Here is a 17,528-nt window from a genome sequence, read left to right on the forward strand (position 1 = left end):
TTATGAGGGCTGAGAAAGATTGGAATTTGTAGGTGGAGTGAAAAGTTAGGAATATTGGGCCACTGTCCATCGACTTTCCAAAAGTTATAAACAACATTGCAGTGAAAGGTTATCATTTATCATATCTAAGTCTTGAATAGTTTCAGTCACACTTCTCAAGACTTTGGTTTCTATGTCGTAATAACACAATTTTATTTATTTTCCAATTAATAGCTTGACATTTCATTAACCTTTTCATATTCACCAATACACTATTCCCACTGTCCTCCAGGTAACGCAACCCCATTAGCATATCCCTCAGGATCTGCATCTTGGCTTACTTGCCAAGACCCAAGTCAGACACTCACTCACGTGAGACATTGGGCGCCCCACACTACCCCACCAGGAGGCACGTCAAACGTTGCGTATGAGTAATGCCAACTTCTGTGGCACTGTAGACAAACTTTTCCCCCTGCTCCCCAATTACACTTCCTGCTGCCCAAGATTCGCAGCACGTGCTGCCAACAGCTGTTCCTTCGAAATGAGAGACCAAAACAAGGAGTTCTCTTCCAGAGAGAAGACTCTCTTTTGGCAGCTCTTACGGGGAACATGCGCAGTTTGGATTGGTACTCTTCCTTGCTCTTAACTTCTAGAGATTGGGGCGAAGAAGCAGTACATCGGGGCTTACTTGCCGGAGGGGGTATGGAATTATGGCACCCTGGGGCTTAGCATAATCAAAATTCCTTGCACTTGGGGATCCGGAAAGGGCATCCTGCTGCTCCTGCCCGTTTTTCCACCAAGCTATTTCCATTCAAGACGTCGAGGTCAAGTCCCAACTGCATTTGCCCCTTCGCAATCCAGGCTAAAATAAGCTTTTCCTTTTCACTGCAGGCCACGAAGAAGATGCGGTGGATGCGGAGGAGCCGGAGGATCTAGAGCTGGACGACGAGCTACTCAGTCTTAGCGGAGATGAGGACTACGACGATGAGGAGTTGCAGAGCCTGGACAGCTTTTACTCAGGTAAGCGCTTGGTGTCACAAACCCATGTGTGTGTGTTGCCACATTTCTAGTCCCGACAATACACAGCATGCGTGCTGGAGCCATAACCATTGAAATTGGCGTTGGGGGTGTTATCCTGGCTGCCGGAGATGGCACTCCAGGGTGCTCTACACCTGTGCCGCGGGTGTCGTTTCCATATGCTGCGGTCCTGTGGCTGCCGGGCAGCCTAACTACGTTTTAAAAACCCCAAACAGCAATCAACACCAAGCTGAACTCGGGCCACCATTCGGAGTCAAGTTGGGACCAGAGTATCCTCCTACTCCCTCCCAGTTCCCCCTTGTGCCATCACTTTCCCATATCCTGGTTGCCATTTACGAGCTGTCGAAGAGACTGAGAGACAGACAGAGATGCCAGAAATGGAGACCCGGCAGCATCATGAGCTACGGCCACGACATGACCTCACCGCCATACCCCCCGCAACCATCCAACCATCCAACCATCTACCATTCCCTCACACTTGGCCACATTTCTCTCTAGTGCCATTCCGAATGCTTTTTCTGTGTTATTTGTTTCGTTTTGTGGCGACTGCTATTTTTTCACAACTTCCTTCTTGTGCTTTTTGCTCTTCCTGCCACGAACAACGTCCTTGCCGGCGGCAGCATTCTGAACGGGCTGCCCATTGCCGCCCCCTTTCATTCATTCATTCATGCACACAACTCAGTCTTCACTTGACTTCACTACTTGCCTCCTGCTCCGAAACTAAATTTGCCCGGCTGATAACTTGTCTGACTTATCCTTCCTCTACACTTTAAGAAAATAACATAAAATAGCAATATATAAGGATAATTAAAACTAAGATTACGTAAAGCTGATCAAAGGTTATAAGTATTACTATTATAAGTTTCTTACCGTATAACTTGAAAAGTTTTCCAACAACCAAATCTGTTGCAAAGTCACTCTTATGTTTTCCCAGTGCAAGCACAGCTAGCACTCAACACTTGGCCAGCGCATCCTTCCTGATATCCTTGACTCCTCTTGCCCTCCCCCTTTAAGGACTCGAGGCACTTGTGGTTGGCTTTCCACCTCAACCCATTTGGCAGCTCCAAGGAAATCTCACTGGCTATTTGAGCACAATTTTGAAACGTTTTACGTTGTGTGTGCGAAGTGATTGCGGCTGCAAGCGAGAGCAAGGAGCCAACGGATTCGGTGGGGCAACCTAAATGTATGCAATGAAATGCAATTAGTTGCAGTGGAACACCCGTCTCTTGGCCCACCGTGCTGGGAATCCTGGCACTTGCAGAAAAGAATATCTTAAGTTGGCAAAGTTTTTCGGTTCCAGTCACTTCATTTGTTTGTCTTGGCCTGGCCCGAGACTTCCGCTCGGAAGGACGAAAGGACACGCTGGGCTTAGGCTGTCCCTTTTGATTTATTAATTGCACGTGTAGTTCAAGATGAGACAGCGAAGACAATTTGCCATGCTCGTATGCAAATAGTTTTAGAGCTTCCTCCTTTTGATGCGGCGCAATTAATTACACATTTGTCTTACAAGACAAACAGAGAGTTATCCCCTTCCTCGCGTCTCGAGGCCATAAATAATTGCTTTGGTCAAAGGTTTTTGGAGCTTGGGATGACAGTTTCTTTCGTGGGTCGAGTGGAGTCGAGACGGCTTGAGTCTTGGGGATTGCTTAAAGTGGCGAATTCTCACAGCACTTGAACCGTTGCTTTCCCAAGAAGTCGTCTCATCATCAGCGCAAATTGCTTTACGCACCGCACACGGAGATAGAAATCTGTGTTTGGGGAAAACTGGTTAACCCGGCGAGATGACATCGCCACGGTTAATGAACCGCTTCGCCAGCTTAGTGTGTGGCACTCAAAAGGGCCAAAAGACGACTACGGATCAATGCGATCATCACGTAGAGAACACTCCGGCTCTTTAGGGCATACCGCCCTCACGAAGATCCAGCCACCGTCGCGTAACTGGGTCAACGGGCTATCCTAAGTATAAATCTAATGCGTTTTAATTACAGCCCCGGACCTGCAAAATGTGCACAACTAAAGTTCCTTACACCGCCGACAAGTCATTAGAAAGTTTTCGCTGCTATACGCGGCTCTCAAGGGGAGGAGATTCCCAAAAAAAGGAGGCGGTGACATTCACACACTCTTCAAACCATTTTTGGCTTCATTGAATTTATCATATATCTTTTAGGTACTAAATTACTTATATGTGTGCGCTGTTTATTTGATTAGCTATATTTGTTTGCATGCTTAGAAAAAAAAGGGTAGCATAGATGAGAAATACGAAATGATGTTCCATAATGATTCGATTTAACAATACTATTTGAGTACATCTTATGAGTACATTCAAAACTAAGCTCATGCCCTTTAATGTACCTAGTTTTTAAAGCCATTCCACGAAATGCAGGCACCCACTCACCTTAGGGTATAGGGATCTCGAAAACTTTAACCCAACTTGCCCGCCTGTCCGGACAAAGTAATCGCAATCTCAGGTGTAAAACCGCCCTGACACCGCAGCTAAACAAGCGGAAACAAGGCGAAAAAAGTTGGTCCTGCAACCTGGCGCTCGGCGAAGCTCGGACTGCAGTGTCAGTTGCAGGACGTTGCCGCATTCCACGTTTTTTTTCACCACCATAGGCGCATTGGCCAGGACTCTTGGCTTTTTTTTTGGTACCAACTTTCGCCGGCTCCATCCTCATTGTTTTCGATCCCACGGGCCTTGGCCAACTGGGTTTCTGGCTCCGAAGTTATGACACGCCCAAGTTGCTGCTGCTATTGCCACCTTGGATGATTTATGCGCCTTTGGTGGTTCGTCCGCCTTTCGCCAAGTTTTTTGGACCCATTCCCGCGCGGTGTCGGCCGCACTGGAAAAGCAAACTTTCCGCGAAAGACGTTTTCATTTCCTTTTACGATGCAAAAATAAAAGCAGCCAAGCGTTCGTGTATCACATTTTTACCACCCACATAGCTCCTTGCTTCTTTTTTTTTTGGTGGCTCCCATGTGCATAGTTCTGGGTTGCTCCTCGTCCTTATGCGACTCCAAGGCGCAATTCCGCGTACGAAAATCCCAGGGGAACCCTTTCAGCCCCGGCTTTCCGCGCATCTCTCCATCACACATACACTGAATATATTTGGCTCGTCTCGTTTTCGGGGATAAATTTGGGGTAATTTAAATGAAATACGCGTTGAAATGTTTCACATGCGGAATGGCTGCTGCTTTGGTTATTTGATCTTAAAGGATTTAATATAGACATATTGTTATGGGCCAGCTGACTCAGCAGGTAACCTGCATATAAATCTTTGTGGTGTTCAGAGCCACCCGATTTGTTTGTCTGGGGATTTTGGGGTCCGGAGAATTGGGTTGAAAATTTGTATAATAACGTACGTAATATTTGCAGCACAATTGATAACTCCCATTAGCTTTTAACAGTTTAACTTATTAGCTAACAAAGGTTTCTATTAAAGTTGTTATCATCTCTTGATAACTATATTTTATGTAGGAAACCTCCAAATATTTCATCCTACCCTACCTTCCTTGTCCCTTAGAGAAATTTCATTAATAATTTATTGCCAATGACCTCCAGCTGGACCCCATCAGCTGTCCTCACCCTCAGCATGCTTCATCATCGTCCCACCACAATTTCCCCCCACTTATTAGTTAAATGCCAAAAGTGAGGCAGCAACTACCTTTGCAATAAAATTATTTTATGATTATTATCTCCATCAGCGGGGCCAAACACAAACCAGTAGCAGAAAAAAATGTGTCGTAAACCCAATTCCGAGTGAACCCCGTTATCATGCCACTTGAATCGCCGTGAAGTTCTAGTTTCCGTTTTCCGAGTGGAGTTGAAGAACTCCAGCGTAGTAGATATCAGCGACCGGAATCGGAATCGGAGCAAGTACAAAAGACCTCGGATGTGGCAATCGGACATGTTAATCTGGTTTCTGGACTTCACTTCACTTACTTCCACTTCCACCGTTCCCTCCGCCCGACGGCACTGCAATGCATTTCAATTTTCTGGACGCCGTCTCAGACCCTCCAAGTTTATGGCGGCTGGCACGCGTGCGATTTTGATGGCTTGTTGGTCAAAGACCGTTTAGGAGTGGCAGCTGTGGGGCATTGTTCTGGCTCCCAGTTAAAGCCACAAAACCGGGTAGCACGTGCCACCGCACCGCACATTTCTCCACTATCCCCACATTTCTGCGGTTCAATGGGTTTTCATTCCTTGGAGAAAGAGAGAGAGTGAGAGCTAGTGCGTCCACAAAACAGGTGCGAAAGTCAATTACGGTCGGTTGGGCAGAGCGTCATCGAAATCGATTTGAGAAACCCTTTTCAAAAAAACGGATTTAGCCACCGCAGGACGCCCTCGACACGTCGCCAGACCCATCATTACCCCTTGACAGTCGATCAAGATCCCTGGCCCAGACTGATCCCCGATCACTTCTACCTGCTGACTACACCGTCTGATTGATTTGTGTCAGCGCCTCGATCCCAATTGAGACAAATCCTCGGCGCTCCTTGTCCACCATTGAGGAGGAACTTCATTTTTCATTGAGTAACTTGGAGATCGAGATACGTGTGTGATGCAATTCGAAGGGATCATCATTATGGACCATTGAGCGGGCATGACTTGACAATATGCCAAAGAGGGGTCATCATCGAAATCAGATTACGAGGATAATTGTTTGTTTGGTAAATATGTCTAAGAGTTGTTTTTAATGCGGGGAGGGTAACGCAGTTGGGTTCCAGGTGAAAGAAGAGCTGAGAGGAGTTGAGTGGCCACCACGAAGGATGCGACTCTTCACAGAAGTTGCGAAAGTAGGTGAAGAACCATTAACATTGATATGTTTGCACAATTTCTAATCATTTTGTTTGTCTTTCATTTAAAATTTCAATCATACCATCATATCATAAGTCCACAAATAATGTCAGCGTTCATTAAAAATGATCCTTTCACATAAGTAAACCTTTTTTGGACCCAATCTTGACCTCCAAATGATTCGGCTCTAATTAAATGTGTCCTCAAGCGACTGATTAATTGCGCCGTTAGCGCCGGAATGAGATCACGGAAAGATGGAAATCTGTGGAGACACATAGAACTCGGACTTAGGACCAATGATGGTTTTTTGTTTTTTTGGATGTGGGGTTTGGGCCGCTGTCAGGACATCAAAGTGACAATTTGAGTGACTTTTTCCGAGAATGGCTAATTTAAAATGCGCTGAAACAAAAGGACACTTTGGCTGGCGGCAGGACAATGGATGACATGCTGACAGGCCTCTCCTTTTCCACCTACCCAACTCCCAAGCAGGGCATATATTTTTATAATTTATCTATTATGCATGAGGGCGCTGGCGAAACCCTTTGGCTGTCAGCAAACACACACACACACACATATCAAGGACGACACGAGTGACACATGAGGTCCTTCTGCTGACCAACTGCAAATCTGAAAATCTCGGTGAAAAGTTCGGGCCGACTTTGCATTAGCCGCGCATTTAAAATGCACAGGAAAAGGATCGGGCAGCCAGGCTGGGCGACACAATTTACCTGTGCCGACACCCTTTCACCCTCCACCGCCCAACCACCACCCAAAAATCCCAACCATCCTACCCACTTGTCGTGGCCTGTCACAAAACTGTCACTCAAACGTAATTAACACCGGAGATGGAGGACTAAAGTGGCTCAATGTCGAGCTGCGTGGGGATGGGTAACTTTTAACATTTTTCAGCCGAAAGTTGATTTTTCAACGGCCAAATGGGAAATTGTGGAAAATGTGCCTGGACATAAATAACATCTAAGGGCAATTAGAATTTAAAATGGAAAATCCGGATTTCCTCTTACAATTACGAAAATTGTTGTCGCACGGAAAACTTTTGATTGTGTTCTTCTGTCATTAAATATGTAGAAAGCGAAAAATTAAATTTAATTGGAATTTGATCTTAGGATTGCCGTTGATAAATTTGTTTTGTGGGTTTTTTCCGACTTTTGACTTGCGACAAAGTTTCTTTTGAGGGAGGTCAAAGGTTAAAGCTTTCTGGTGCCCGTTATTAGGTTAATTGGAAGTATTTGTAATTGAACACCGCTATAATGGGACAATGATGTTCGAAAAGGGTTTTAGGACAACAAAGTGGTTAGCTTTGAGGAATTGACAGTTGAGCTCTATTAAGCAAATGGCGTACGGTAAATAATACAAAATAAATTACTTTGATTAAAGTATTAATTATTAAACTGTTGAGGCTACGCCAAAATATAACTGTATACAAAAGTGGGTTTCCAAGAACTTAAGTTTATTTTATGAATTCATTCGAGATTTATTTAATTATTATTATTTAATATTATTCGTAACAACGAAAATTCATCTTTTCATCAGTATGTAAATCTTTTACAACAAAACCAACTTAAAAGAATTAAAAATTTATTTTCAAAAGTCCCGTAGAAATGCAATCATTAACAACCTGAATGTACCACGAACCATTGCACAACCTCAAACCAAAGACTCAAACGACGAACCTGACGACGTCAATTAGCAAATCGAGAGTTAACTGTATAAAGCCGAGAGACCCGAATCGACAGCTCCATCGATAGCCATCCCTTTCTACATGTGCCGCTCATGTACTGGCTCTTGTTGTTTTTGTTTTTTTGTTTTTGTTTTGTTGTGCAAAAGCGGTAACAGCAACGCATGCGCCGGCAGAGAGCGCTGCCATTGGCCAACTCAGCCAGCCACCAATAGGAGTAAAGGTATAAGGAAAATTGTTAAAAAAAAAAACATAGTAAAAAAGGAAAAACAAAAGTTAGAGTGGGGCTAAAATAGTGAAAAGTGATTTATTAATTGCTTTAATAGTTTTACGGCAACTGACAAAGGATTTGGGCTAAAAGAATGGAAAGGACAGGTGCAAAGTGCGGAACTTAAGATAGATACACATTAAAAAACACACATTATAATATCTAGTTTTATTTTTACGACAAAATATTAATGAAAGCCCAAATTCCATTTTCTTTGAAGAGGTTTATATTTTGGCTACCAAGATTTATCTGCAGAGCTAGTCAATCAAATGTTTACCATTTTAAAAATACCGAAACTATGTTGTTGGATTTCTATTTTGCGTGGAATTTTTATACTTCTTAAATACTTTTAAACATAGATAGGAATCTAGATGGTCGCAAGGCACACGTATTTTTCCCTAAGTGAACTTCTGCTGTTGACAGTTAGCACGAATTCAGCTTTTATTTGCTGCACTTTGCTGACGTTTTTCCAGCTCGCTGTCACTGCCGCCGCCGTATGCATAATTAATTTGGCTTTCAGTGAGTGCATTGTGTGTAGTCCTCGTCCTGGCCACCGGATGCGGTGTCCTGCTATATTCTCCGGCATCACAATTGCTTTTCGCAACAATTCGCTTGCAACATTGACGGGTACGCGCTAATGGCTTTAACGTGTTTTTGCCGTTTGGCTTTCGTTTTTATCATCTCGTTTCTGGCGTCAATTTAACTTTGTACTTTTTCTATTGCCTGTGTAGTGTTTATTTGCGGTCATGTTCATATGGTGTTGATATGAGCAACGAGAGCCAATTGACATTTACACACTTCAGGGTTTGCCTGGATTTTTGTGGAAATGTATACAAATTACCACATTTGTGCCAGTCAAAACGTTTGGCAAAGGTTGGTTAAATTAAAGATTAAAATTAAACTCGTAGACTAAAGAGGTATACTGAATACGCTTAAAGGTATCTAACATTCATAAGAATCACTATTCAAGTTGATCTGATCATTTCCGCCTGCCTGTCCGTATGAACGTCGTGATCTTACTGACTAAAAATTATAGAAAGTTGAGATCAAGTATGCAGATTCTAGTGACGCCTTCGCTGGTAAGAACATTGCCACACCCTACGTAACCATAAGCATAATTGATCGGTGACGTACGTGTGCGTGTTTCCCCCGCACTGTTGGTACTATCATTATTACTAATTATTATTATTTATTCTAATAAACTTCCAAACATCAACTCTATTTATTTTCTTTGGGAAAATATATACTTTAATCACTACTGTATTACTGTATTGAATATCAAAAGTTTTTGGACAACTTTTTTATTCCCATAGCAAGTAATTAACCCAAAAAAGCTAATTCCTTCATCAAAGTCAAATCTCGCCAAAAAAAAAATACAAACAAAAACCACAAAAAAGGGTAAAACGAACCAAAAGTAGTGAAATATCACATCATCACCTGACGTTTTGGGTAAATTAAATTTTTATGTGCACATAAATAAAGTATAAAACGCATTTGCCATCCCGCTTCCGTCCGCAACCCCCCTCCTTTGACCCATCAGGGGACCCTCTGGCCGCGTCGACCCATTGGATCCCATGCTCCGCCCTTCGCCAGCCCCTGTGTGGTGGTGTATGTGTGACTATATAGCGTCTATGTGTTCGATGGGGGCACCAACACCAACACAAACGAATTCGCCCTCTCTCTTTTGCGCACTCCATGTGTCGCCATCTCGCTCTCGCCCACGAACGCAACATCTTCGGCTTTTACTTCGGGATATCAGTGTGTGGTGCTTATATACACACGAAGCTTTCTCACTCTCGCCCGTGAGCGTGCGAGCGTGTGTGTGTATTAGTGGGGGTGGGGTGGGGGCGCCATTTAAATTACGCTCGCTGTGTGTTGCTTCTCATTTGTTGGCCGAAAATCCCAAAAGGCACGCACACAGAGGCGAAAAAACCAGTTCGCCTAGTTGTCGCCCTCTCCTTCCGTCTCCTTCCTCACACACTCTCTCTCCCTCTCTCTGTCTTTCTCCGTTGGGCTCTTTGGCACTCGGCCTTTGGCTCTGCGGCTCTGATTTTAGTCACATTTTGGTGCTCGCGGCAATTGGACGTCCTTCGTCTCGCGCCTCGCGCTTTGAAAGAAAAAAAAAACGCTAGCAACCCATACATCAGAATAGAGATATAATGATCCTTTGGTGCAGCAAGGGCCTAAACTAAAAGTGTTTGGTGTTTATCGAGAAAGTGCAGCTAAAGTGCCTACCTAATCGAATTTAGTTCAAATCATATTAAATAAAATAACTAGAAGTTAAATAAGACATTACTATGCCATGATATGATGGCCCTAAAGATGTTATATCGTGGTCCCAGTTCGCGTTTGGAGAATCTAATTGAAAAGATCCAGGCCACAAAGGACATCACCAATAACGGTAAATAGCAAGGATATTCAAAAAGAATTTAGGCAAATTCAATAAAAATTATTTAGTTATTGATGGATTAATAAGGTACTAACAGTTGGAGTGCTTTAAATTCAAACAGTGTAAAAAGCAAAGTTTATAAAATAGCTTGTACTCAATGTGCATTTGCCGACGGAAAATCAATCAATTTATATTATGTCAGTAATTTTTATTTTCCTATTTTGAAACGGATTTTTCGTGACCAATTTGGCAAAGTTAAGTCCCTATATGAAAACCCCTACTTTAAAACGAACTTTTAAACGAATTGTATAATTTTCGTATTAGTCTTGATATCAACTATTGCCATAAATCCTAGAACATCTTCATCAATCTCCCCCAATCCGTTCAACCTCTTTGACACTTGACTTTCTTACCCCCTTAACTTAACCATAGCCAACATTTCAATAAAATCCGAATGGGTTCAAATCTCTTACAACTTTCTTTAACCCCAAAGATCAAGACAATGAGCGAATCAAGTGGCTGATGCATCAGCTTGATGTTTCCCAATTAGAGTGGAACTTAGACCAGATAGATCACAGTTCAACCGATCGGGAGGGGTAAAAAAAACAACCACGATCCCTCGACCCAGAGCATTATCCAAAGAGATACAGACTCGAAGATCATGCGCAATTGGGCTTAATTAAAAGTTGTCGAAAACGGAAAGTGAACATCGGCACTTGGCGCGTGGTGATAGAAGCCCGAATCCGGGGGGAATCAAGTGACCCTCATGGATGCTGGGGCCTGTAATTAAAACCGCAGCAAGAACAAAGCGCAATTAGTTTGCATGAGACTCGCTTACAGCTCATACCCATGTCCACTGGAATGGGGTGTCGTCTGGTCAACACCAAATGTGGCCCGGCTAATTGAATTAATTTCGTGTCCAGCATTTGATAGTCAACGTTGATTTCCTGTCCCGGTCCCCAAAGCGCCGCTAAACAGGATGCAGCCACAGCCGCCCACTCGATAAGATGGAATCTACTCTCATAAAAAAAACAGCTTCCCATGATAGAAAGACCATTATTGGGCACATTGCGTTCCCAGTTGACTTTCTTCGTTAAATAACCAAACAATTAATGGAGCGAAACTCTATAATAAATTGAAACATAATTTCCTAATTCTTTTTACTCCTACCATATGTAATAATTGTTCTATTCTTGACTCTTTGATACACTACCGATGTAAGACGTTTTACTTATGGATGACACTGATCCTATTCTCCTGGTATTAATCCGTGTCTTCATTTTCTCCTTCCAGATATGTACAGCACCCACACATCGTCCAGTTATTCGCCTAGCATTTCTGACGGCACAATGACTCCCAATTCACACCACTTGACCGGAGCTCCAATCGCCGCCGGTCAGGATGATCATCCGACTGAGGGCAAGATCAATGGTGGTGCTGATGGCGATGATTTGCCCAAGCCAAAACGTTTGCCACACTTCCATCACCACCACCATCATCATTACCATCATCAACAGGCGCTGAAAATAGCCAACAAGCTGCGCAAAATCAATAAGGAAGCCAAAATGGGAGTTACCGCATGTGCGGGATCCACTGGAGCAGCATCCAAGTTTGATAAGTTGACAGGAGAGGGGATTAAAAGTCGCGGCGACGGATCCTACCAGTGCCAGTTCTGCGAAAAGACATTTCCACGTCTCGGCTACTTGAAGCATCACGTACAGGTGAGTTACCAAATTGAGTGGGTTCAAAGTTCAGAGGAACTCCAGTCTAGGTAGGGTGGGTGGGTTGCTCTCCACCACAAGTGGGTGGCTGTAAAAGTTCGTAATTACCATCCTGACATCTTTTTAAGGCGATTATTCTATTTTCGAGCAGGGTGTTTTCTCTTGACTGACATTTGCCCCCTTTGGTGACAGACTTCTAAATACTTAGGACACCTTTAGGCACTCGGGGCGTCAGGACTTTGATTGACAATCTGCGGTGTTTCCATTGATTTCCATTTCCATCGAGTGAATGGAAACCAAGCTGGGGTTTCAATTTGTTAATTGAAAGCGAAAGTGGTATAGATCTTAAATGCAAAGGTTTGTTTAATTTAATTTCGTATCTAGCATGTACGCAAGGCTCTTTTCTTCTTTTGAAAATATTTGTAAAATAAAGGTACGTTCTCCGAAACCCCAAATTCTAAATGAAACAAATTAGGATCAAGTGAATTATTTAAAAATTGCAGACCTGTATCATTTATCTAACACTCCTTCGGCAATCTCTAAAACAACATCTAAGACAACCCGAAGCTTTGAGCCTTTGTGGCCACCGCACTTCACCCACATGCCCCCTGATCCCCTCGAGCGTATATTCTAATTCGGCTTAAATGCTTTTTGAACTGCGAACACCGCCCATGACATCAGCAACTTGTTAACCCAATTGCAACTGCTGTTGAGGACTACCGAGCAGCGATCTTTATCGTCCACCGGGATCTAACATGTTGCGATCCGGCTTTGATCCTAGCGCCTGGATGGGCTGGTACGGTTCGGAATTCGGTCTTTGAGCTTATGGGATGTTGATGGCGATGGTGATTGGAGCGACAGTTTAAAAAACCATAACCAACACGAGAAGTTGTACGCTCTCTGTGGATCTGGATGCGACTAACCCGGCTAACTCATCATATATTGTGCAATTTTAAGGCTTTCCAAACTGGGGGGCTGCATACAAATGGGCTAATTTTTTTTTTGCCGCTCTCAAAGTTCAAAGCCGGCTGCCGCTAAAAGAACCCAAAAAGCAAACCGGTTGCGGGTGTAGTTTAAGACCCAACCCCAGCCCCAGCACCTGCCCCTTTTCCAGCCCAACCTGCGAAAGAAAAAAAAAACAGCAAGCGGCGTCGCGCATTTAGATGAATTTTGTCCACAAGCCACGAGTCGCAAGTGAAACACCTACTCGTCTGGGCCTGAGTCCGAGTCGAGTCAGTCGGTATGCAGATTCAGATTCAGATTGACGCATCTATAAATTCAAGCCAGGAGTCGTCCAAGTCGTCGTCGTAGTCGTCATCGTTGTCATCGCAACTTTTAACTGGGGTAGACGGACAGTTGACGCTGCCTTGTTGTCTGGGGCTCTTCTAAGAATTTCAAATAGCCCAGTGGGGGCCTACGGCTAATTGCTCAGATTATCTTCATGCTAATGGGGTTTTCCGAATTTGTGCATATTCATTACAGAGCCACGCTGAACACCTGCCTTTCAAATGCGAATACTGCTCCAAGCTCTTCAAGCACAAGCGATCCCGAGATCGCCATAAGAAACTGCATACCAACGAGCGGAACTACAAGTGTCCGCACTGCGAGGCAGCTTTTTCCAGAAGGTAAGTGGGGGAGTCTTGTGTAATATGTGACCTATTAACTAAATCAATAAATTTCCTATATTTCATCTTTCTCCAGTGACCACTTGAAGATCCACATGAAGACCCATGACATACAGAAGCCCTTCCAGTGCAGCATGTGCAACAGGGGCTATAATACAGCTGCTGCTCTAACCTCGCACATGCAAAAGCACAAGAAGAATGCAGCCATCCTGGCAGCCGGTGGCAATCCGAATGCCCTCAACTATAGTCCTCGGTCCACGGGTTCGGCCTCGGCATCGGTGTCCAGCAATGGTAGTCTGCAGAAGAGGAGATATGCCTTGGCTTTGGCATCAGATAGTAGCCCCAGTAGACTGGATTTCCCGAAGAGATCGAGGAGTAATCATGTGGGAGGCACTACCACCACAGCCACACCCACTCCCTTGCTCAGATGCAGCTACTGTCCCAAGGTCACGGAGTTTAGTAGCCTGGAACAACTCAATGCCCATCTACAGAGTGTCCACGAACAACCGCAACCACAGGCTGTAAAGACTCCAGTTCAGGAGGGCGAAGGCTTTCAGCTGAGCTGTGAGTACTGCACCATGAAGTTTGGCAATATCGCCGGACTTTTTCAGCACATGAGAAGCACTCACATGGACCGATTGAGCAGTCCGAACTCCTACTACGAGCACTTCAATCGCCTGGCCACCGCTGGCACTTTCAGTCCCCGACTGGCTTTGGACTTGCCCAAAATCAAACCGGATTTGGGAAGTCCGGAGCGGGAATCGCGACCTGCTGAGGACGATCTGCCCACAGATTTGAGCAGCAACAAGCGGCGACCAATGACACCCAATCCCCAAGCCCAGACTCCACTAGCTCCGCCCTCTGCACCACCGGGCGTATTTTTCTGCAATCAGTGCAACGCTGGACTGCCGGATTTCGAGAGCTTTAGGAACCATCTGAAGAGTCACATTGCCGAGGGCATGCAGCTGGTTTGTCCGCATTGCGGAATGAGTTTGCCGGAGCAATCGGAGTTTGAGCGCCATGTGGTGGGTCACTTCCTCATCACGGGCTCGGAGTTCAACTGCAGCTCGAGCTGCGGAAAGAGTTTTGCCAAATCGGAGGATCTGCAGCAACATTTACTGTCCGAGCACGTCCTAACCCTGCTGAAGTGTTCTTTGTGCTCGGAGCTTTGCGAAAGCCGAATGGCCATGCAGCTGCATCTGGCCTGTGCGCACAGTCAGGAAACCAAGCTTCTCCGCTGCAGCGCCTGTCTGGAGCTCTTCCGCTCCGATGCTGAGTTTCATGTGCATGTGAAGACGCGCCATCAGTTGGGCGGCCATCCCACTTTGGGCGCCACTTCTAGTGCTCCCACTAATCCGCTACAATGCATGTTCTGCCGAGCAGTTTGCTCTTCCGAGCTGGAAATGCACTTCCATTTGGCCGCACATGCACGCCAGTTTAGATGCCCTTCCTGCCCGGAGACCTTCCATGTGGAGTTTCTGCTGGATCGGCATATGCAGAGTCAGCATGGTGGCGTCAAGGACAAGGAGGCCAACTCGCCCAACATGGGCAGTCTCTATGTGAATGCCTTGCTACCACCCTTGGCGGCAGCGGCGGCTGCGGCGGCGGCCACAAACAATAACAGCAGCATCATCGACTACAATGTGGCATTTAAGGGTTTATTTGGAGGAGCTTCTGGTGGAGCCGGTTCCGGAGGAGGTGGAGCTCAATCTGGCGGAGCACCGCCATCGGGTAACAAATTCTACAGCCCTCTTCAGGTAGACACCAATGCACTGAAGGCGCAAACATCTCCGCATCCGGCTTTAATGTACGGCCTGAGCCAGCGATATCTGATGGAGATGTATGCTGCCAAGTCCACATCGCCCTCGGGAAATGAGGGAGTTGGAAACTCGCAGCCACCGGCTCCTCAAGCCACGGCACCACCACCACCAAATGCCAGCACTGCCACTTTCAGTTGCGGAATGTGCGAACGACAGGACTTGCGCAGCGAGGCGGAACTACACTCCCATCGCAAATTGGCCCACAATCTGAAGACGGGCGTCAGCCTGAGATGTGCCTACTGTGCGGGCAACTTTAAGTCTCGGGCAGAACTGGAGCAGCACATGAAGAGCTGTCACAATTCGACGGGTAAGCACAAGTGCTTGATATGCGATGAGGTGTTTCCCTCACCAGCCATTCTGGCGGAGCACAAGCTCCAACACTCGAAGGTGGGTCAGTCCGGAAAGTGTTCCCACTGTGGACAACCCCTCGAGGATGTGGCCGCCTTTAGGGCTCATCTATCCGAACATGGAAGCGATGGTGCCTCCTTGCCACTAGCCTGCATTTGCTGCCGGCAGACGTTGCATTCGGAATTTGAGCTGAGTCTGCATGCCAAATTCCACACAAAGTCCTCCTCGAGTGGAGGAAGTCTGCAGGAGCCAGTGTGTGCCCTGTGCTTGGAACCCCTACCAGATGCCACCGAGGGTCCAGCCAAACTCTGTGACAAGTGCTGCCGTAAGCATAACCTAAATGGAAAGCGTGGCAAGCACTCGGAGCCTGCGACATCTCTGCCAGCTCCGCCGTCGGCGTTTGTGGAAAACCGCTGCAACCTGTGCAAGATGATCCTGCCACATGCCCAGAAGCTTCAGGAACATCTGGTGGAGCACACCTTCGCCGGCACCGAACAGCGTGGCTTTAATTGCTACATCTGCTCGGCAGTTTTCACCGCACCGGGAGGACTACTCAACCACATGGGCGAACACGGAGCCCATTCTCGACCCTACGATTGTAATCTCTGCCCGGAGAAATTCTTCTTCCGAGCTGAGTTGGAGCACCACCAAAGGGGTCATGAGCTGAGACCGCAGGCACGACCTCCAGCAGCAAAAGTGGAGCTAACATCCATTCGGAACAGTTCACCCGGCCAGAGTCCGGTGAGAAGTCCCACCATTGTCAAACAAGAGCTATACGAAACGGATACCGTCGAGTCCGGCGGAGTGCAAGATGAACCGGAGAATCAGCCAGATGAAGAGGAGTACATTGAAGTAGAACAAATGCCGCATGAGACACGTCCAAGTGAGATTGGGTCGCAATTGGAAAGGTCCACCAGCAGCGCCTAAAATACTAAAAAATTGAGATTCATAGTGGGCTGCCTAGTAAATGTATTGTTATTCCAAACATTCTTTTTAAACAATGTCCCAGAGTTTTCAGAATTTTAGCATATTTATTTTTATACAAATTTTGGGAATCTACAAAACACGAGATTCAGCCCCTTAAACTAATAGGTCTTGTCACTTATAACGTTGTAACGTAAAGCAATTAAAACAGTTTAGAATTAATCATATACATACGTATAAATACATACACGATAAACTCAACCGACAAAGAATTATCAATATTACACATACGCCTAGTGAACTCGTAGAAACTCTTGACGAAAAGTAAGCATTTGTGTGTGATAGTTTTTCAAAGATTCGACTCCGCTGTTTATTCTCAATTATGATTTACCTACTTTAGATATGTATGTTATAGGGCATTGCCTTTGATTCAGTATTTATATTGTATTACACGATTCAACAATAACTAACCATGTAACTATAAATGATTATACAATTACATACGTCTTACATAAGCACCAAAACATTTTTAATGTGTAGCATATAAAAAGTGAAAAACAAAAAGGAAGACAACTGAAAAATATTTAGTAAATAAAACAAACACAAGTTGAAACCAAAACGCAAGATATTTTATGTCTTTACTTAGAAGTTTTGAGCTGAAGGAGTTGGGAGAGGGGAGTTGCTGGTAGCGCAGGGAATCTGATAAGAAGTGTGTCTTTTATTCTCCGTTTTTATGGAAGCTGACACAACATGCGCGGCCAGAGGCGAGGCCTCCACCTCGAGGGCTCCTCCAAGTCCAAATTTTATGGCGAATATTTCGTTTCTGGTTTATTTCGGCAAGCGCGACACGTAACGGCCATAAAAAAGGTGCGCAACAGGGTAACCCGTAACCCGTAGCCCGTAGCCCCTTTGAGTTGTGCCACAC

The 17,528-nt window shown here is 45.2% G+C and overlaps 1 protein-coding gene across 2 annotated transcripts; it reads left to right on the forward strand.

The window, feature by feature from the left end:
- The first annotated feature begins 910 nt into the window (after positions 1-910).
- On the forward strand, positions 911-17,186 carry LOC6609151 (zinc finger protein 423 homolog). Of its 2 annotated transcripts, none has more exons than XM_032716274.1 (4): positions 911-999; positions 11,459-11,886; positions 13,369-13,511; positions 13,588-17,186. In XM_032716274.1, the coding sequence occupies exons 2-4, from the start codon at positions 11,461-11,463 to the stop codon at positions 16,604-16,606; spliced, it is 3,588 nt and encodes a 1,195-aa protein (XP_032572165.1). In that variant the 5' UTR covers positions 911-999; positions 11,459-11,460; the 3' UTR covers positions 16,607-17,186. The 2 variants fall into 2 exon arrangements, with proteins under 2 accessions (XP_032572165.1, XP_002033853.2); XM_002033817.2 differs by lacking the exon at positions 911-999 and adding an exon at positions 9,854-10,177.
- Positions 17,187-17,528: the final 342 nt, after the last annotated feature.

This window comes from Drosophila sechellia, chromosome 2R (assembly GCF_004382195.2).
Source record: "Drosophila sechellia strain sech25 chromosome 2R, ASM438219v1, whole genome shotgun sequence".
NCBI lineage: Eukaryota > Metazoa > Arthropoda > Insecta > Diptera > Drosophilidae > Drosophila > Drosophila sechellia.

Excerpts from the sequence above, each read along its gene's own strand:
- LOC6609151 (XM_002033817.2), top strand. The coding sequence starts at position 10,084 with ATGATGGCCCTAAAGATGTTATATCGTGGTCCCAGTTCGCGTTTGGAG. Across the intron at positions 10,178-11,458 it reads AAAGGACATCACCAATAACG|ATATGTACAGCACCCACACA; the intron begins GTAAATAGCAAG and ends TTCTCCTTCCAG. Across the intron at positions 11,887-13,368 it reads ACTTGAAGCATCACGTACAG|AGCCACGCTGAACACCTGCC; the intron begins GTGAGTTACCAA and ends TATTCATTACAG.